Consider the following 17,661-nt stretch of genomic DNA (forward strand, 5'->3'; position numbering starts at 1 on the left):
CTTGATTTGCCGGTGACCAGAACCTGTGGGACAAATACATTATTGTTTTAAACTGGGCTGAAACTCCTGATTATTTTTTATATTGAAACAGGCTTGAATCTCAATTTAAATTCTTCAAATATTTCTAGACATTAGTTTTTTGAGAATTATCAGACACATCAAAACATGAAGGATTATGGGTATTAATCTGATCACATATCTATGAAAACTGGAAACCAGACTAAGTGATGACATCCATTCACCCATTCATTATCACTGAGAGTTTTCACTCTGCTCACATTCAAAAAAAGTTTTCTTGCTTCCTGGTCTGAGAACAGTTTTACAGACATGAGATTTAAATGGTCGTCTATGAGGCTTAATGCTTTGTGGCTCACAGGGATTTTTGTTGCAGTGTCTCACTTGACCAGGAGGATTAAAGCTGCTCTATTAATACAGGGGGAGGTGACATGCTGTAAAGGGCCACCAGTGGAATCGAACCAGGGCCACTGTGGCGAGGACTTTAGCCTCCACATACAGTATGGGGCGCCTGCTCTACACAGTGAACTTAACTACACCCCTGATAAAATGATTTGTGCTATGTGTAAAAGTGCAGCCACACTATACCCAACAGAATCGCAGTGTCTTGTCACTCGCATTGAGAATACTTTGGGTCGTGCCGTCGTGCGTCGCCTTCGCTCTGCTAAGCATGCTGGGATACCCGACGGTGTAACCCAATGTATTCTCAATGGGAGCGACACAACACTGCTGAAGTGTGGCCTCACCTTAACTGTTCTGTCTTTTCACACATAGTGGTATTAGTTTCCAACAGTGACTTTGATGCAAATAGAAATTAACATTAGTAGATTATAGGAAAAAAATGTAATAGAAACAAAAAACTCTCTCACATTTGTGTCAGTGGTGATTCATCCACCCATTTCCATACATATGTACTATATTGTTGTTTCCATGTTGATGTTAGACCAATCCAGGACTCTCCATTGTTGTTCAACTTTCCGATGAATTTCTGTCAGTTGACAAGAGAGAGGAATCATTTCTCTTTTATTAATTCAGTGTTTCTGTAGTAAAGTCACAGTGTGACCATGTCTGGAGGAAACACTGAATCTAATACAGCTTTTCATTTCTTTCATGGAGGACCTGCTGAAACACTCAAAGAATGAAAATCAGCCCCATTTGTAGAGAAATTAGTTCATGTTTTATTTTAAATATTACACATATATTATGATACTTTCTGAACATTGAAAGTTGTGTCTGTTGATATTTGAAGTGAACATTTCATCTATTTTCTCTTCACATTCTCAGGCCCGTTTGATTCAACTAATCCACAAATCTATGAATTAATAAGAGTTAAAGCAGATATCAGTGGCACGGCCGTTTCGGCTAATGCTGTGTTCAAGGCAGGCTTTTGAAACCGTAAGTTACAGCTTCAAGTCACAACTACGACTTGGTAGCGTTCCAGGTAACCCGTAGCTCGTGTTTTTACCGTCCTGTTGTCTGTGAAAGTTCCCTATAACGGCCACTCGTAACTTCCGACCCGTGAACTCGTACCAGATCGAACTGGTATGACTTCACAGGAAGGAAAAACACAAAGTACGAGTTTCCTTGAACGCACCATGAGTTAGCAGCCCCCGCCCTTGTCAGGCATCAATTGGTCCTCGTGCTACGTCACCACATTCACGCGCATCCCTTGGCTGCACACACAGCCCTTCATGCCGTTCTCTCCCCTCATTGGATAACACTTGTATCCCACAAGGAAAATTTTCTCCTCGGGTTACAGCAGAGCAGAGTGACGGAGAGACTCGTGTTTAGGCTGAAATACTTCATGTAAGTGATTGCTGACGGAAAATAGGACTATTTAGGACTTATATTAACAAAAACATTCCACTGATATCTGCTTTAAGTTATTTCTTTGACATCCTCTAACAAGCAACTGCAATAGATAGAAGTGTCTACACAGCAAGCACATGCAGAGCAGGTTGAAATACAGACACTGGACTAGATTCAGATCGGTTTACAGTTTTGTAACTTAAAAGCTGTTTTTTTTTTAACCAGATCATTAAATCTATCAGAGTCAAGAGAGGAAGCAGGTCACAGACTGGCAGCAGGTGAGTGATGAGTTTTCACTCATCATCAGCAGCAATGTGCACATACCTGAAGGCTGCAGACTGAAGCAGTAACTCTGACAGGAAATATGACATGTGAACTGAACAGTTATCTTTCACCCTGTCCAACAAGTTGTAATGTTCAGTAATATGAACTTAAATGGTGAAGTTTCATCTTTACTGTTGTGATATAGTGCAGCTAAAGAAAGAGTTGAAAATCCTCCTCCTCACTGTCTCATCCTGAGGCTCTTTGATTTACTGTCTTCTGCACAACTAGACACATTCAGACTGCAGAGAGTTGATACACAACTGAACAAAGGAACAGTTCACTCTAAATGAAAGATCATATGTGGTTCTGTCTTAACTTATTTAAGAAACAAACAAACAGACAAAACCTGTCACATTACAAACGTTACATTATTGAATTATTTTCATCCACTTCATATGATAGAGGTCTTCAGATGAAACGTACCATGATCACTGAGTCATCTTCATCCACCCTGAACTTCAGCTGCTTCTATCTGCAGCCATTGTTGATTTGCTGCTACACATATCTGTCATTCAGATTGTTTTTAACAAATACTCTTAACTTATTTATGTCTTTACTATTAGCACAACTAGCTTTGGTGGTGTGTCCTTATTAATGAACCAAGTAAACCTAAAGAAGAATCACCTGAATTACTTTCTTTAATGAATAAAACTACTCATTAACTCATTGAGTGCCATTGACGTATATATACGTCAATCAAAATCCAACGCTTGACGTATATATATGTACGTCAAATGCAGTTTTCTGCGGCTGGTAAATGGGGACGCTGTTGCGCACACTGAGTAAGTTTGGGGCTTCTGGGATGTGTAGAACGAAGAAGACTAGATCAGAGCAAGAAGTGAAGAAGAAGGAGAAGACGAGTGCGATCCGTACAGAGATAAAAAAGTTGGAAAAAGTTTCTATTTCTAGAGAAAAACGACGGGCAGAGCCTGGAACAAGTGTAACGTGGAGCTGGAGGAAAGCTTAGCCACGGATGCTATTAGCATAGCTCCAGCATGAAGTGATCAGAGGAGGCAGGAAAGGTAAACTCATCTAGATGATCAGCACCAAAATGCCGAAGCGAAAGCGGATCGCGGAGTCAGTTTCACCAGTTGCTGTCTGAAACTGACGTGACGACGAACCGAGAGATCAGCGCGGTGCGTCGCTGCCGCGGCCGCGTCCAATAAAGAGGCTGAAGACGCCACGACGTCTCCCTCACTACTGCAGAGACGAGGGGATGAAGCAGGAGAAGTAGGAGAGGGGAGGGGCAGAGAGGGGGGAGGGGAGGGGGGAGGAGGGGGTTAGGAGAGGGTGAGGGGGCAGCAACTGCAGGAGAAGTAGGAGAGCAGGCATCACTCTGCAGAGTAAGACTCCTACTTGTTGTTGTATTCTAGTTTTAGTTTTTTTTTGTACAATGAATAAACATGTGAAATGAAATTTTCAGACGTCTTACATATTTTTGAAGCCAAAATTAAAACGGATAAATCACTGTTTTTCTTGAGAGACTCTCTTTCACAAAAATGCATTTTTCTCAGCTTTCTAGAAAAAAAGTGGTCTTTTTGGTGCAACCAGGCTCTATTCAGCTTAAGATAAATCAAGAATGGAACAAGGTACAAACAAATGGTTTTTTTCCCTAGTTAAATAGAGAGTCTCCTCTTTCCTTTGAGCTGTTTGGTGTTTTCAGAGTCATAGTACAAAATATTCTCTTGGTCTTAAAATATTACTCAAAATGCCCCGAAACGCTGGCACATGGCACTGACCATTTTATAAAAGGGCTGGCACTCAAAGAGTTAACTAGATGTTAATCCAGAAAAATTAATCCATTAGCACAGGGACAGGAAGCAGCTCAGTGACAGGCAGCAGGTGACAATCACAACTAACACACCACTGGCTGTTACGCCAATAGTCACACACACACACACACACACACACACACACATTAATAAACACACTGACCTGTTCCTCTTCGCTGTTTATGATCACCAGATCAGCTCCTCTGGTCTGACAGTCTTTCCTGCTGTTTTCCCAGGTTTTGGTCCCAGTGGATTTAAAGTAACAACTGCATCCAAATCTCTTCCATCCATCAGGACACCACTCCCCTTAATGTCAAATAAATATTTTAAAAACAGATTTCAGGTCAGTGTAATATTGTTAGGACTCATAATGTCACTGTTTATTTAAGGCTGTTTCTTGCTGCTAGTTTTCCCTTTCAGCTCAGTTACTTGATAAATATTTTTCATTTTCCCTCAGGTTTTGTAGCTCATGTGTAAGTGACATGTGGCTGTCATTACAGTAAGATAATCGTAATAGAAAACAGTTCAACAGCCTGAAAGAAGCATCATTCAGAAAAGATGAACAGTCAAGTGAAATCATGTGAATTGGTAAAATACAGACATTTACTGTTTGTGTTTTCAAGTATTTTGGAGGCTTTATGCCTTTAATCAACAGGACAGTCAGAGAGAGACAGGGAATGGGGAGACAGAGAGAGGGGGAATGACATGCAGCAATAGGCCGCCAGGGGAATCGAACAGGGGCCGCTGCAGTAAGGACAATAGCCTCTGTATAACTGGGCGGCTGCTCAACCCAGTGAGCTCTACGATGCCCCATATTTACTGTTTTTAGACTTTTCTCACCTTGGAATGTTTCCCTCAGTGTCTTGACTTCATCTTGTAACCGACTGATGTTGGCTGCTACATTTTTTTTTTTTTTAAAACACAGCAAAAGATGAAGAAGTCAGACCCTATGAAAAAAATAAATATTCAAATACACACCAAATACACACTGGCCTGTTCCTATTTCCTGTTTATGATCCCTAGATCAGCTTCTCTGTCCTGACAGTCTGTCCTGCTGTCAGACCAAGTACAGTAGCCTATACAGTAATACTCATATATCTATTTTACAGTTTTCTTACCTTGGATTGTTTCCCTCAGTGTCTTGACTTCATCCTGTAACTGACTGATGTTGGCTGCTGCATGGAGAGAAAATCAGCAAGAGTTGAAGAAGTCAGACAATATGAAAACATTTACACTGACAGTCTGTCTTGCTGTCAGAACAAGTTGTGGTCTGAGTGAAGTTAAAATTACAACTGGATCCAAATCTCACCCATCCAACAGGACACCTTTCTTAATGTCAAATAATACAATGTTTGGCGTTTGAGTATTTGTCTTCAAACCTTTCATACCTAGCTGGTTGTATCTGGTCTCCAGGTGTTCTTTCTCTAAAGTGACTACAATATCTGAAAGACAACAAAATAAGAAATGTGACCCACACTGAATGTGCCCACATTTGTTTTAAATTGTATTTTATTTGTAATATAATCCTGTTTCAGAGCGGTTGTAATAGCACTAGATAATCTCATGCTGTGACACAAAACGGCCAATAGGTGGCACTAGTAGAATGCTGACTGGCCGCCGGGAAGGAGAGGGACCTGTGTGCAGGGACATGGGCGCCGCCATTAGCCCAGCTGATCCATACCGGAAGTCACGACCGGAAGTTGCTCTTCTTCGTCTCTGTCTGGCCTGTCTAGCCTCTACCTGCTCTTTTTACTAAACTTAACCAACTCCTTTCTTCATTGCCTAACCCTAACCAAAGCACCCACCAACCACATTTCATTTATTTTTTCTCTCTCTCTCTCCTGGTCTGCTGTCAGCAGGAGCGGCGCTAGCCGTTAGCCGTTCGGCGCTAGCCGTTAGCCGTTAGCCGTTCGGCGCTAGCTGTTAGCCGTTAGCAGCGTTTTTTAAATAACTCAATAACTTAATAAACGATCCATGCAAAAAAAAATTTTATAGCTCAATCATGTTGTAACTAAGATATCCGCTGGAAAACAATATTTTATTATGGACCATTGAGTTACTGAGTTATTTTTTTTTATCTACATAGAAATGATACACATGAAGAAGAGCAACTTCCGGTCGTGACTTCCGGTATGGATCTGGGCTAATGGCGGCGCCCATGTCCCTGCATACGGGTACTCTTGGAGAGAAGCGTCTCTTTTTCTGTGGGGCGGAAGTTCCTCCTCATTCATACGAGAGCTGCCATGGTGAAAGCAACTTCTGCTCTTCGTTTCTTTCTACACAGGTTGGTCGAATGTTAAGCAAATCATAACAAACAGCAAACATGATTATTAATATGGTAAACATGATTAGTATGTCGTAAAACAAGGGTCATAGCCTGAGCGTGTGTAAAGGGTGGACACAGTTTGAGTTTGTTTACATCGGTGGTGCTAGCAACGGTAGACTAATGGCCGCTGCGCAGTGTTGTGCTAAATTTGGACTCCCGTTGCATTTAAGTGAACATGTTATTCTTCTCTTTTTTGTGTTCAAATATTGTCAAGTATATTGAATTTTCTGTGTTTCAGAGTGTATGGTGTTGAGTTAAACTTTTACGTAATGGCTCTCAATAAGTTACATGTGAGGCTCATTAATTGAGATGTTGTGAATAATGTGAAATGACTGAGAGTAATGTCAGTAATAGGAAGGGATTCATATTCCTCGTTAAACGTGGTTTAATACTGTGTGTTATATGTGCCTTTGAAACACTCTTGTCGAGTAATTGTAATCACTAAGAGAGAGATAAAGATATTGTGTTTATTGAACTTTGTTACTGAATAAATTCATACGAGAGCTGCCATGGTGAAAGCAACTTCTGCTCTTCGTTTCTTTCTACACAGTTATACAGTAATCTGCCTGCCTGTCCCTCCACTCGGGACCTGCAACAGATACACATACTAAGAAATATAAATTCTGACTTCAAGAAATACATTATGAACTCACAGTCTATGAATCCTTAAAGCAGAAGTAAGCGGAATGTTTGTGTTAATATAAGTCTTAAATAGTTTTATACCATGGTCTGGGTGAATCCTCGATTCTGATTGGCTGCTGGGTGTCCATTAAAAAGTGATAATGGACACCTATAAAGATGTTCCGGTAAAATAGCCTGATTATGTTCTAAATATTACTGCGCTGGCTCAAACGCTTGTTGGTAACCACGGCAACGGACACTCGGACCATAACAACTTTTTTTCAGCGCATCACGGCACTGGAGTCTGTAAACACACAAGCGGTAAGAAGTGCACTGGCCGTCTGAAATAATACTTTGTGTCACGTAACATTTGAGCCGTCACCTCACCTCCCTTCACTGATCAACTACCAGGCTGTGGCAGAGTCACTGGCTGTAACGTTACGCTGCGGTCACAGCGGGTCCCTCTTTTTTTTCTTTTATCGCCGACGAGAGTTATTAAATAGTCCGCTCGGCTCAGCCGCTTAAAGACGTGTGATTTTAACGGTAAAAACAACATTTTAACGGTAAAAACAACATTAAATTATAAGTAATTGATTTAATATGTATTTATCTCGTAAGTGACCATGGTATAAGCGGGATAATGCCCTTCGAGGTGTCCGATTATCAGAGATTAATGGACTTCGCCTCCGCGTCGTCCATTAATTTCTGATAATGGACACCTCGTCGGGCATTATCCCTTACATATCTTCCGACAGCAGTCACTTATACAGAGTGTTTGGTCAGAAACACGGGTCTGTCAGTCACTCTGCTCTGCTGTAAGCCGAGGAGAAAACATTCCTTGTATCCTACAACCTTTATCCAATGAGGAGAGAGAACGGCATAAAGGGGCGGTCCTCTCTGTGTGTGCAGCCAAGGGATGCGCGTGAATGTGGTGACGTAGGGACGAGGGCGGGGACTGCTAACTCCATCGGCTGACAGGAAGTTAGCCAAAACGACCGGACCGCTTACTTCTGCTTTAATGTTACTGTGATACTTGCTAACTGCAGTTTAGTAATAGGCCGAGGGAACTACTGTCTTTTAGCCTGTAACAGATGTGCTGGCTGACATGACAAGTTACAGAAACACAATCAGTTTTACAAGGTGAAGCTGTTTCTGCTTGAAGACGGTTTGAAGTGGAAAATAACACATGTAATGTCCAGTAATAAAACTCCTCACAGCATGTGATGATCCTGGCCAGTATCAGAAGACACAGCACTCCCACAGCCACTGTAAAAGCTCTGATGCAGCTTCTCTTGGCAGCTGGAAGCTTCTTCTCAGTTTGTGGTTCTTTAGAAGCCAAACACACAGAAAACACACTTTGTTTAAGCCTTTCTCTGAGACTAGTTTGACCTTTGGAGGTGATCTTTGTGCCTTTCGTTCACCTGCCTAAAGAAAATGACATTTGAATTTAGTTGGCCCTCACTGACTCCACCAAGTGACCTGATGAAGACCCAGATAAGTTAATTTGTTCTTTAGTTAGAGGAACAGGAATGTATGATCATGCAACATGTTCTAATGTAACAGCTAAACTGAAAAGGCTGACAGTTTTAAACACAGATTTAAAATCCCCACATACCAATACTGAACATGAGCTTTTTCTTTGCTGTCCTGTCTATATTTCATACTCACCAGCTTTTTGTAACCCAACATCAATCTGCTGCAGTCCGTCCTCCAACGTCTCCACCTTGTCTGTCTCTCTCTGACTTCTGTCCTCTTGGACTCCTCTGATATATTTCACTCTCAGGTCTGATCCAGCTTGAATATCTGTAGACATCTTGATCCTTGATCAAGCTAAAAGCAAACTGAACTAGTTTCTGACCAGTCTTCACTACTTGTCTGTTTCACTCTGTGTCAGGCAGCTTTCTGCAGAGAGAAAGGGAAGTAACACCCGGACAAACCACAACCACAGACGGTTAAAACACAGTTGTTGTTAAATGAAAATGTTCTCTGTCAATTAGGTTATTTAGTTCTTTTAGATTTAAGTTAAGACCATTTGGATTTGGCAAAACCTGCAGAATAGACAAAGTAGCAGTCATGATAAAGTTTCACTTTGACTTTATTCAGTCATTATGCAGCGATACATTCAGCAGCATTGTGCACATACATGTAAATACATTTGTTGCAGGCGGCAGAAGACTGAAGGAGTTACCGGAAACATGATGTGTGAACTTTGCAGTTATAGATATTTTCTCTGAAAGAGGAACAAACTTCCTGAACAAGCTCCAATGTTCAGTGATATGAACTTAAACTGAGATGTTTCCTTGTAGCTGTTGTGATACAGTGAGCAGCTAAAGGTTGATAGTTGGTTAGCACCAGTTAACACTGACAAATATTATTTCACTTGTGTTTAACTTTCCTGGTGAAGGTCCTCACAGGTCAGTAAAAAACAAACAATAATAATGACTCCATGTGTATCAAAGAAAATAAAGATGAAAATCAGAGCAGGTTTAGTAGCAACAGACTCATTAATGAACCAAGTAAACCTAAAGAAGAATAACAAGAACTGCTCTTTAGTCAGATGTCTTTGTTCTGATCTGGTAAAGAGCTTAATACCAACACATCTCACTCCTGTGTCATCAGTTACAGCTGGAAAACTATTTCTCACAAATCCAGTTCTTGGAATAGGGATATTGTCCTTTTGTTAATTTTCCTTGTGCATCACAGCATGAACCATGGTACCCATACTCAGCTTGATTTGCCGGTGACCAGAACCTGTGGGACAAATACATTATTGTTTTAAACTGGGCTGAAACTCCTGATTATTTTGTATATTGAAACAGGCTTGAATCTCAATTTAAATTCTTCAAATATTTCTAGACATTAGTTTTTTGAGAATTATCAGACACATCAAAACATGAAGGATTATGGGTATAAATCTGATCACATATCTATGAAAACTGGAAACCAGACTAAGTGATGACATCCATTCACCCATTCATTATCACTGAGAGTTTTCACTCTGCTCACATTCAAAAAAGTTTTCTTGCTTCGTGGTCTGAGAACAGTTTTACAGACATGAGATTTAAATGGTCGTCTATGAGGCTTAATGCTTTGTGGCTCACAGGGATTTTTGTTGCAGTGTCTCACTTGACCAGGAGGATTAAAGCTGCTCTATTAATACAGGGGGAGGTGACATGCTGTAAAGGGCCACCAGTGGAATCGAACCAGGGCCACTGTGGCGAGGACTTTAGCCTCCACATACAGTATGGGGCACCTGCTCTACACAGTGAACTTAACTACACCCCTGATAAAATGATTTGTGCTATGTGTAAAAGTGCAGCCACACTATACCCAACAGAATCGCAGTGTCTTGTCACTCGCATTGAGAATACTTTGGGTCGTGCCGTCGTGCGTCGCCTTCGCTCTGCTAAGCATGCTGGGATACCCGACGGTGTAACCCAATGTATTCTCAATGGGAGCGACACGACACTGCTGAAGTGTGGCCTCACGTTAACTGTTCTGTCTTTTCACACATAGTGGTATTAGTTTCCAACAGTGACTTTGATGTAAATAGAAATTAACATTAGTAGATTGTAGGAAAAAAATGTAATAGAAACAAAAAACTCTCTCACATTTGTGTCAGTGGTGATTCATCCACCCATTTCCATACATATGTACTATATTGTTGTTTCCATGTTGATGTTAGACCAATCCAGGACTCTCCATTGTTGTTCAACTTTCCGATGAATTTCTGTCAGTTGACAAGAGAGAGGAATCATTTCTCTTTTAATAATTCAGTGTTTCTGTTGTTGTGAAGTCACAATGGCCCTCATTTATCAAACTTGCGCAGGATCTGGTGTAGATTCTGGTGTAAATATCAGTGTACGGCAAGTGTCACGTGTGATTTACTAAAAGTGTGTACGCTGCTGATTTCGGCGTAGAACCGGCGTGGTGGTGATAAATCCGACGGCTGAAAACGAGCATAATTTAAATGTCACGCCCCGATATATTCCTGCTTTAGAGGCGTCGCCCTGCCCCTTTTACGACAGGGAGACACGGAAGACGGCCAAGAAGAGGGACTTTACCGACATTACCGCGTTGAACAGGGAGAGGGCGGCAACATTAAATATCTGGACATTGATAGATTGATAGATTTTGTGATTGATAAGCGTCATCCCGGTGGATGGAGGCTGCAGACGCACGTGTCACCGACCACGTCAGGAAACCCAGCGACCTCATGAAATGCTCCTGCAGTTTACTAAACACAAGTGATTGAGGAGAATCACGGCCCTAATATGCGTCATCATATAGTCATATTACTGCTGCGAACGCGACTTTATGACCATCAGCACCGCTGGCATGGTTCGGCTGATGGAGGGATGTGAAACACCGGCTCGATCTCCCGCTGACAGGTCCCGGTGACGGGAAAAAAAAAGAAAAGAAAAACACTCCGCCGCGGAGATCAGCTGCACCTGGACAGGTAGCGCCGCCCCCGCCCCCCCCCCCCGGGCTCCGGTGTCCGGCAGAGAGAGAGACTGAGGAGCCGTCCGGTCATGCTCTGGTGCTGCAGATGTTGGAAGTTTGTGTGTGTGATCTACAGTAACAGGTCTGTCTGTCATTGACTGTTTCTGTTGACACAGCTGATTAACGAGCATCTGTCACGTCGTGGTTTTTAATTCATCTCAATTGCCCAAAATAAAAGTCGAGTTATATTTTCAACACAGACTTGGTTTTATCGTTTCTTTTTTTTTTTTGGCTACTTTTTATCTTTTTATCAATATAAACAACAACAACATGTGGTCCACATCGCTGCGTTATTAGGTTTAATAATCATTTTGACACAGCAGCACTCCTTCCTGCATGTTCTACGCTGGTTCCAAATGTGCGTACACCTGGTCAGAGCTGGCGTGAGATTTGTGCGTACCGTACGCTCACGCTCAGATTAATAAATGCCGATCCTTGCGGTGAATTTGGTGTGCACCCATTTTTTTGGTGTACGCAAGTTTAATAAATGAGGGGCAGTGTGACCATGTTTGGAGGAAACACTGAATCTAATACAGCTTTTCATTTCTTTCATGGAGGACCTGCTGAAACACTCAAAGAATGAAAATCAGCCCCATTTGTAGAGAAATTAGTTCATGTTTTATTTTAAATAGTACACATATATTATGATACTTTCTGAACATTGAAAGTTGTGTCTGTTGATATTTGAAGTGAACATTATCTATTTTCTCTTCACATTCTCAGGCCCGTTTGATTCAACTAATCCACAAATCTATGAATTAATAAGAGTTAAGTTATTCCTTTGACATCCTCTAACAAGCAACTGCAATAGATAGAAGTGTCTACACAGCAAGCACATGCAGAGCAGGTTGAAATACAGACACTGGACTAGATTCAGATCGGTTTACAGTTTTGTAACTTAAAAGCTGTTTTTTTTAACCAGATCATTAAATCTATCAGAGTCAAGAGAGGAAGCAGGTCACAGACTGGCAGCAGGTGAGTGATGAGTTTTCACTCATCATCAGCAGCAATGTGCACATACCTGAAGGCTGCAGACTGAAGCAGTAACTCTGACAGGAAATATGACATGTGAACTGAACAGTTATCTTTCACCCTGTCCAACAAGTTGTAATGTTCAGTGATATGAACTTAAATGGTGAAGTTTCATCTTTACTGTTGTGATAGTGCAGCTAAAGAAAGAGTTGAAAATCCTCCTCCTCACTGTCTCATCCTGAGGCTCTTTGATTTACTGTCTTCTGCACAACTAGACACATTCAGACTGCAGAGAGTTGATACACAACTGAACAAAGAAACAGTTCACTCTAAATGAAAGATCATATGTGGTTCTGTCTTAACTTATTTAAGAAACAAACAAACAGACAAAACCTGTCACATTACAAACGTTACATTATTGAATTATTTTCATCCACTTCATATGATAGAGGTCTTCAGATGAAACGTACCATGATCACTGAGTCATCTTCATCCACCCTGAACTTCAGCTGCTTCTATCTGCAGCCATTGTTGATTTGCTGCTACACATATCTGTCATTCAGATTGTTTTTAACAAATTACTCTTAACTTATTTATGTCTTTACTATTAGCACAACTAGCTTTGGTGGTGTGTCCTTATTAATGAACCAAGTAAACCTAAAGAAGAATCACCTGAATTACTTTCTTTAATGAATAAAACTACTCATTAACTAGATGTTAATCCAGAAAAATTAATCCATTAGCACAGGGACAGGAAGCAGCTCAGTGACAGGCAGCAGGTGACAAACACAACTAACACACCACTGGCTGTTACACCAATAGACACACACACACACACACACACACACACACACACACACACACACACACACAAATAAACACACTGACCTGTTCCTCTTCGCTGTTTATGATCACCAGATCAGCTCCTCTGGTCTGACAGTCTTTCCTGCTGTTTTCCCAGGTTTTGGTCCCAGTGGATTTAAAGTAACAACTGCATCCAAATCTCTTCCATCCATCAGGACACCTCTTCCCTTAATGTCAAATAAATATTTTAAAACAGATTTCAGCTCAGTCAGTATAATATTGTTAAGACTCATAATGTCACTGTTTAGTGAAGGCTGTTTCTTGCTGCCAGTTTTCCCTTTCAGCTCAGTTACTTGATACATATTTTTCATTTTATCTCAGGTTTTGTAGCTCATGTGTAAGTGACATGTGACTGTCATTACAGTAAGATAATCGTAATAGAAAACAGTTCAACAGCCTGAAAGAAGCATCATTCAGAAAAGATGAACAGTCAAGTGAAATCATGTGAATTGGTAAAACACTGATACTGTTTTTGTTTTCAAGTATTTGTGGGGCTTTATGCCTTTAATCAACAGGACATGCAGAGAAAGACGGAGAGAGGAGGAATGACATGCAGCAAAGGGCCGCCAGGGGAATCGAACAGGGGCCGCTAAAGTAAAGACAATAGCCTCTGTATAATTGGGCGGCTGCTCTACGATGCCCCATATTTACTGTGTTTAGACTTTTCTCACCTTGGATTGTTTCCCTCAGTGTCTTGACTTCATCCTGTAACTGACTGATGTTGGCTGCTGCAGGGAGAGAAAATCAGCAAGAGATGAAGAAGTTAGACAATATGAAAAATATTTACACAAATAAGCACACTGACCTGTTCTTTGCTGTTCATGATCACTAGATCAGCTCCTCTGTCCTAATAGTCTGTCCTACTGCTGTACCAAGTTGTGATCTGAGTGAAGTTAAACTGGATCCAAATCTTATCCATCCAACGGGACACTGTCCTTAATGTCAAATGCAGTATGTATTTTCAAGACAGATTTCAGGTCAGTCAGCATGACCCTGATAAGACTCGGAATTGGGTGTTACTTGCCTCCACTTTTCCCTTTTCAGCTCTTTCACCTTACTTTTCATTTTCCTTCAGGTTTTGTTGGTCATGTGACTGTCACAGAGATATCCTCAAACAGTTCAACATTGTGAAACAATTTTAATTTCAAATAGAGGCACCGCCAAGTGAGTAATGTAAATTGGTATACAATAATACTGATATTTCTATTTTAAACTTTTCTCACCTTGGATTGTTTCCCTCAGTGTCTTGACTTCATCTTGTAACTGACTGATGTTGGCTGCTACATATTGAAAAAAAACAAAAACAGCAAAAGATGAAGAAGTCAGACAATATGAAAAAAATGATTATTAAAACACACACTGGCCTGTTCGTCTTTGCTGTTCATGATCCCTAGATCAGCTTCTCTGTCCTGACAGTCTGTCCTGCTGTCAGACCAAGTTGTGTTCTGAGCTAAGTTAAACTGGATCCAAATCTCATCCATCCAACAGGACCCTACCTTAATGTCAAATAATATAATGTTTTGGCATTTGAGTATTTGTCTTCAAACCTTTGATACCTTGTTTTTTCAGGAGCTGGTTGTAACTGCTGTTCAGGTTGTTGTATCTGGTCTCCAGGTGTTCTTTCTCTAAAAGAAAATCAGCAAGAGATGAAGTCAGACAATATGAAAACATTTACACAAATAAGCACACTGACCTGTTCTTTTCTGTTCATGATCACTAGATCAGCTTATCTGTCCTGACAGTCTGTCCTGCTGTCAGACCAAGTACAGTATACAGTAATACTGATATTTCTATTTTAAACTTTTAAACTGTTTCCCTCAGTGTCTTGACTTCATCTTGTAATTGACTGATGTTGGCTGCTACATATTGAAAAAACAACAACAAGAGATGAAGAAGTCAGAAAATATGTTAAATAAATTAATTATTCAAATTTGGCCTGTTCCTCTTTTCTGATCATGATCACTAGATCAGCTTCTCTGTGACAGTCTGTCCTGCTGTCAGAACAAGTTATGGTCTGAGCTAAGTTAAACTGGATCCAAATCTCATCCATCCAACAGGACACTAACCTTAATGTCAAATGCAGTATGTGTTTTCAAGACAGATTTCAGGTCAGTCAGCATGACCCTGATAAGATTCATATTTGGGTGTTACTTGCCTCTAGAGATATCCTCAGTTTAACATCGGGAAAGAATTTTAATTTCAAGTGAGTAATGTAAATTGGTATGCAGTCATACTGATATTTCCATTTTAATATTTTCTCACCTTGGATTGTTTCCCTCAGTGTCTCGACTTTACCTTGTAACTCACTGATGTTGGCTGCTACATAATGGAAAAATGAGACAGACATTTTTTATTTTCATTTAATTTAAGAAACAGTTTGATCCAAATCTCTTGTCACCATGTCCCTTATTGTCAAATATTTGTTTCGAAGACAGATTTCAGCTCAGTCAGTAGAACACAGACTCCCAGATACTGTATATTCAGGGAGCGCGCACACGCACACACACACACACACACACACACACACACACACACACACACACCTGTGTGATTATCTGCGGCACTCGGCCTGCGGCCTCGTGCCTACGACCGAATCACAGCCGTGCTGATATACAGTACAACAGCACTCCCTCTCGTGTGATATTGCTTAATTAAATATCATATCAGCTTTTTATGATGATGAATATCATCATGTATTCTGTTTTTCAGCAGATTCACCTGTCAGCCTTCCTTTCATTTTATCCTGACAGCAGTGCAATTTTTTTATCAGTAGCCCACTATAACACTGTTATACTATCATATTTAAGTTAACCCTATTATCTTATCCATTCTTAGATATAATGTTTGAGGGGGAAATGCTTCAGCAATGTCAGAATAGCAGACATTGCAATACCCCATGTGGCCACTACACCAAAATGTCTTGCCCAGCTCCAGTCCTGAGGACTACAAACAAGCCGGTCTGAGCAGTCCAGTCAGGGAGTAGACAAACTAGTTATATCACCAGCTAATAACAGTTATATTTTTAGTAATGCAGATTGGGTAATCAAACGCTGGGAATAACCTTTTTGTATCTTTTTTCATAGACAAACAGATGCTGTGTGTCACAAAAATACACACACAATATTTGCTGGTAGTTTCTTTGTGTTTAATCTTACAATTTATGGACAGGATGATGATGATGATCAGCAGGAGGCTCAGCACACCAACGCCCAGAGCAGCAGCTCTGAAAAGCCTCTGTTGGACCAGTGAACGTTTCTGAGTGTGTGTTCCTACAGAGGCAAAACACATGAGAGTAACATGGGTGTTGTTCTCTTTACCAATCATTCCCCACTGATAGAAATACATTGACTTAGATCTGTGGTTGTGGTGGCATCTGTCCACAATTTCACTACAGAGTTGATATGAACACTCATGTCGCTTTATTTCACCTCTTTGTCTCAGCTAATGAAACGCAACACACTGTCATGTCAGTCTTATAATATATATTTAAAAATAAAAAGGCAGAATAAGAACTAGGTCCCAGGCAGCTTTGCACTTTACATTTTGTCAGCAAAAGAAAATAACAAAAAGGATTTAACAGGACAGAAACTAATCAACATTATTACTATTATCATTAGTATTGATTTCTCACTTACCTCCTTCCTGTGGGGGGATATCGGTGTAATCGTCTTGGGCACAATCTACACTCTCGTAGATTTCCACCTCCTTTTCCTCCCACTCTGCTCCCTCCTCCTGCACCTTTCTGTTGTATCTCACCTTCTTAGAGAAATCTGGTTTGGAATAAATATCTGAAGACATCATGGAGAGACTGAGACAACAGAACAGTAGCTGCACTTCACTTCCTGATCCGGCACCGTTGTTGATCGGTTAATATGCTGCTGTGAAAATTTACTAAGTTCAATCGTCATATACAATGCTCTACACTAGATATAAACTGAATAAGGAACAGGAACGTACTAATTCTGTTGTCAGGCCTCTTTTTTTTAGCTGTCTGTCTTCCTTAGAGAATACTGAGGAAGTAGCAGCGAACACTTACACCCCTTTTATTTATTTGACTGTTTTGAATAAAATTTAAAAAAACTTTGCACCTCCAGTTTGCTGGTTCTCTTTACTTCTGCTTTGTCACTGCCCCTGACAATGTTCAGTCTTTGGTTTTATCAAGTCGGCAAGTTTAGATAGAAACTATGAATATGTTAAAGTAAAAGTGAAATTAAAAATGAAATTAAAAATATTTTTTATTTTTATGTGAGAGTTTAAAGGCATAAGGTTTTCTCTCTACCACACCAGTTATTAAAGGGATAGTTCACACTAGAATGATATTTCGCTCATTATCTACTCACCCTCATGTTGACTAAGGGCTGGAAGAATTTTCAGTGTCCACCGTCCCTTCTCTGAGTTACAGGGGGTCTTGGCGTAGCAGTGCATTTCAATGCCACGGTAGCAAAGGGACACCAG

At 40.6% G+C, this 17,661-nt stretch overlaps 2 protein-coding genes across 6 annotated transcripts in view; one reads left to right on the forward strand and one right to left on the reverse strand.

The window, feature by feature from the left end:
* Positions 1-17,661, forward strand: part of col14a1b (collagen, type XIV, alpha 1b) — a 188,057-nt gene that overhangs the window by 139,335 nt on the left and 31,061 nt on the right. The gene's annotated exons all lie outside the window — the stretch shown is intronic.
* On the reverse strand, positions 881-17,146 carry LOC146978222 (uncharacterized). The gene is made up of 12 exons (XM_085790486.1): positions 16,842-17,146; positions 16,362-16,475; positions 14,430-14,486; positions 13,878-13,934; positions 13,231-13,373; positions 10,479-10,597; positions 8,536-8,687; positions 8,083-8,193; positions 5,309-5,362; positions 5,039-5,095; positions 4,084-4,226; positions 881-1,003 (listed from the first exon to the last, which is right to left on the reverse strand). The coding sequence occupies exons 1-12, from the start codon at positions 17,005-17,007 to the stop codon at positions 881-883; spliced, it is 1,296 nt and encodes a 431-aa protein (XP_085646612.1). The 5' UTR covers positions 17,008-17,146.

Source organism: Trachurus japonicus, chromosome 11 (assembly GCF_045865225.1).
Source record: "Trachurus japonicus isolate A0001 chromosome 11, Traja_1.0".
Taxonomy (NCBI): domain Eukaryota; kingdom Metazoa; phylum Chordata; class Actinopteri; order Carangiformes; family Carangidae; genus Trachurus; species Trachurus japonicus.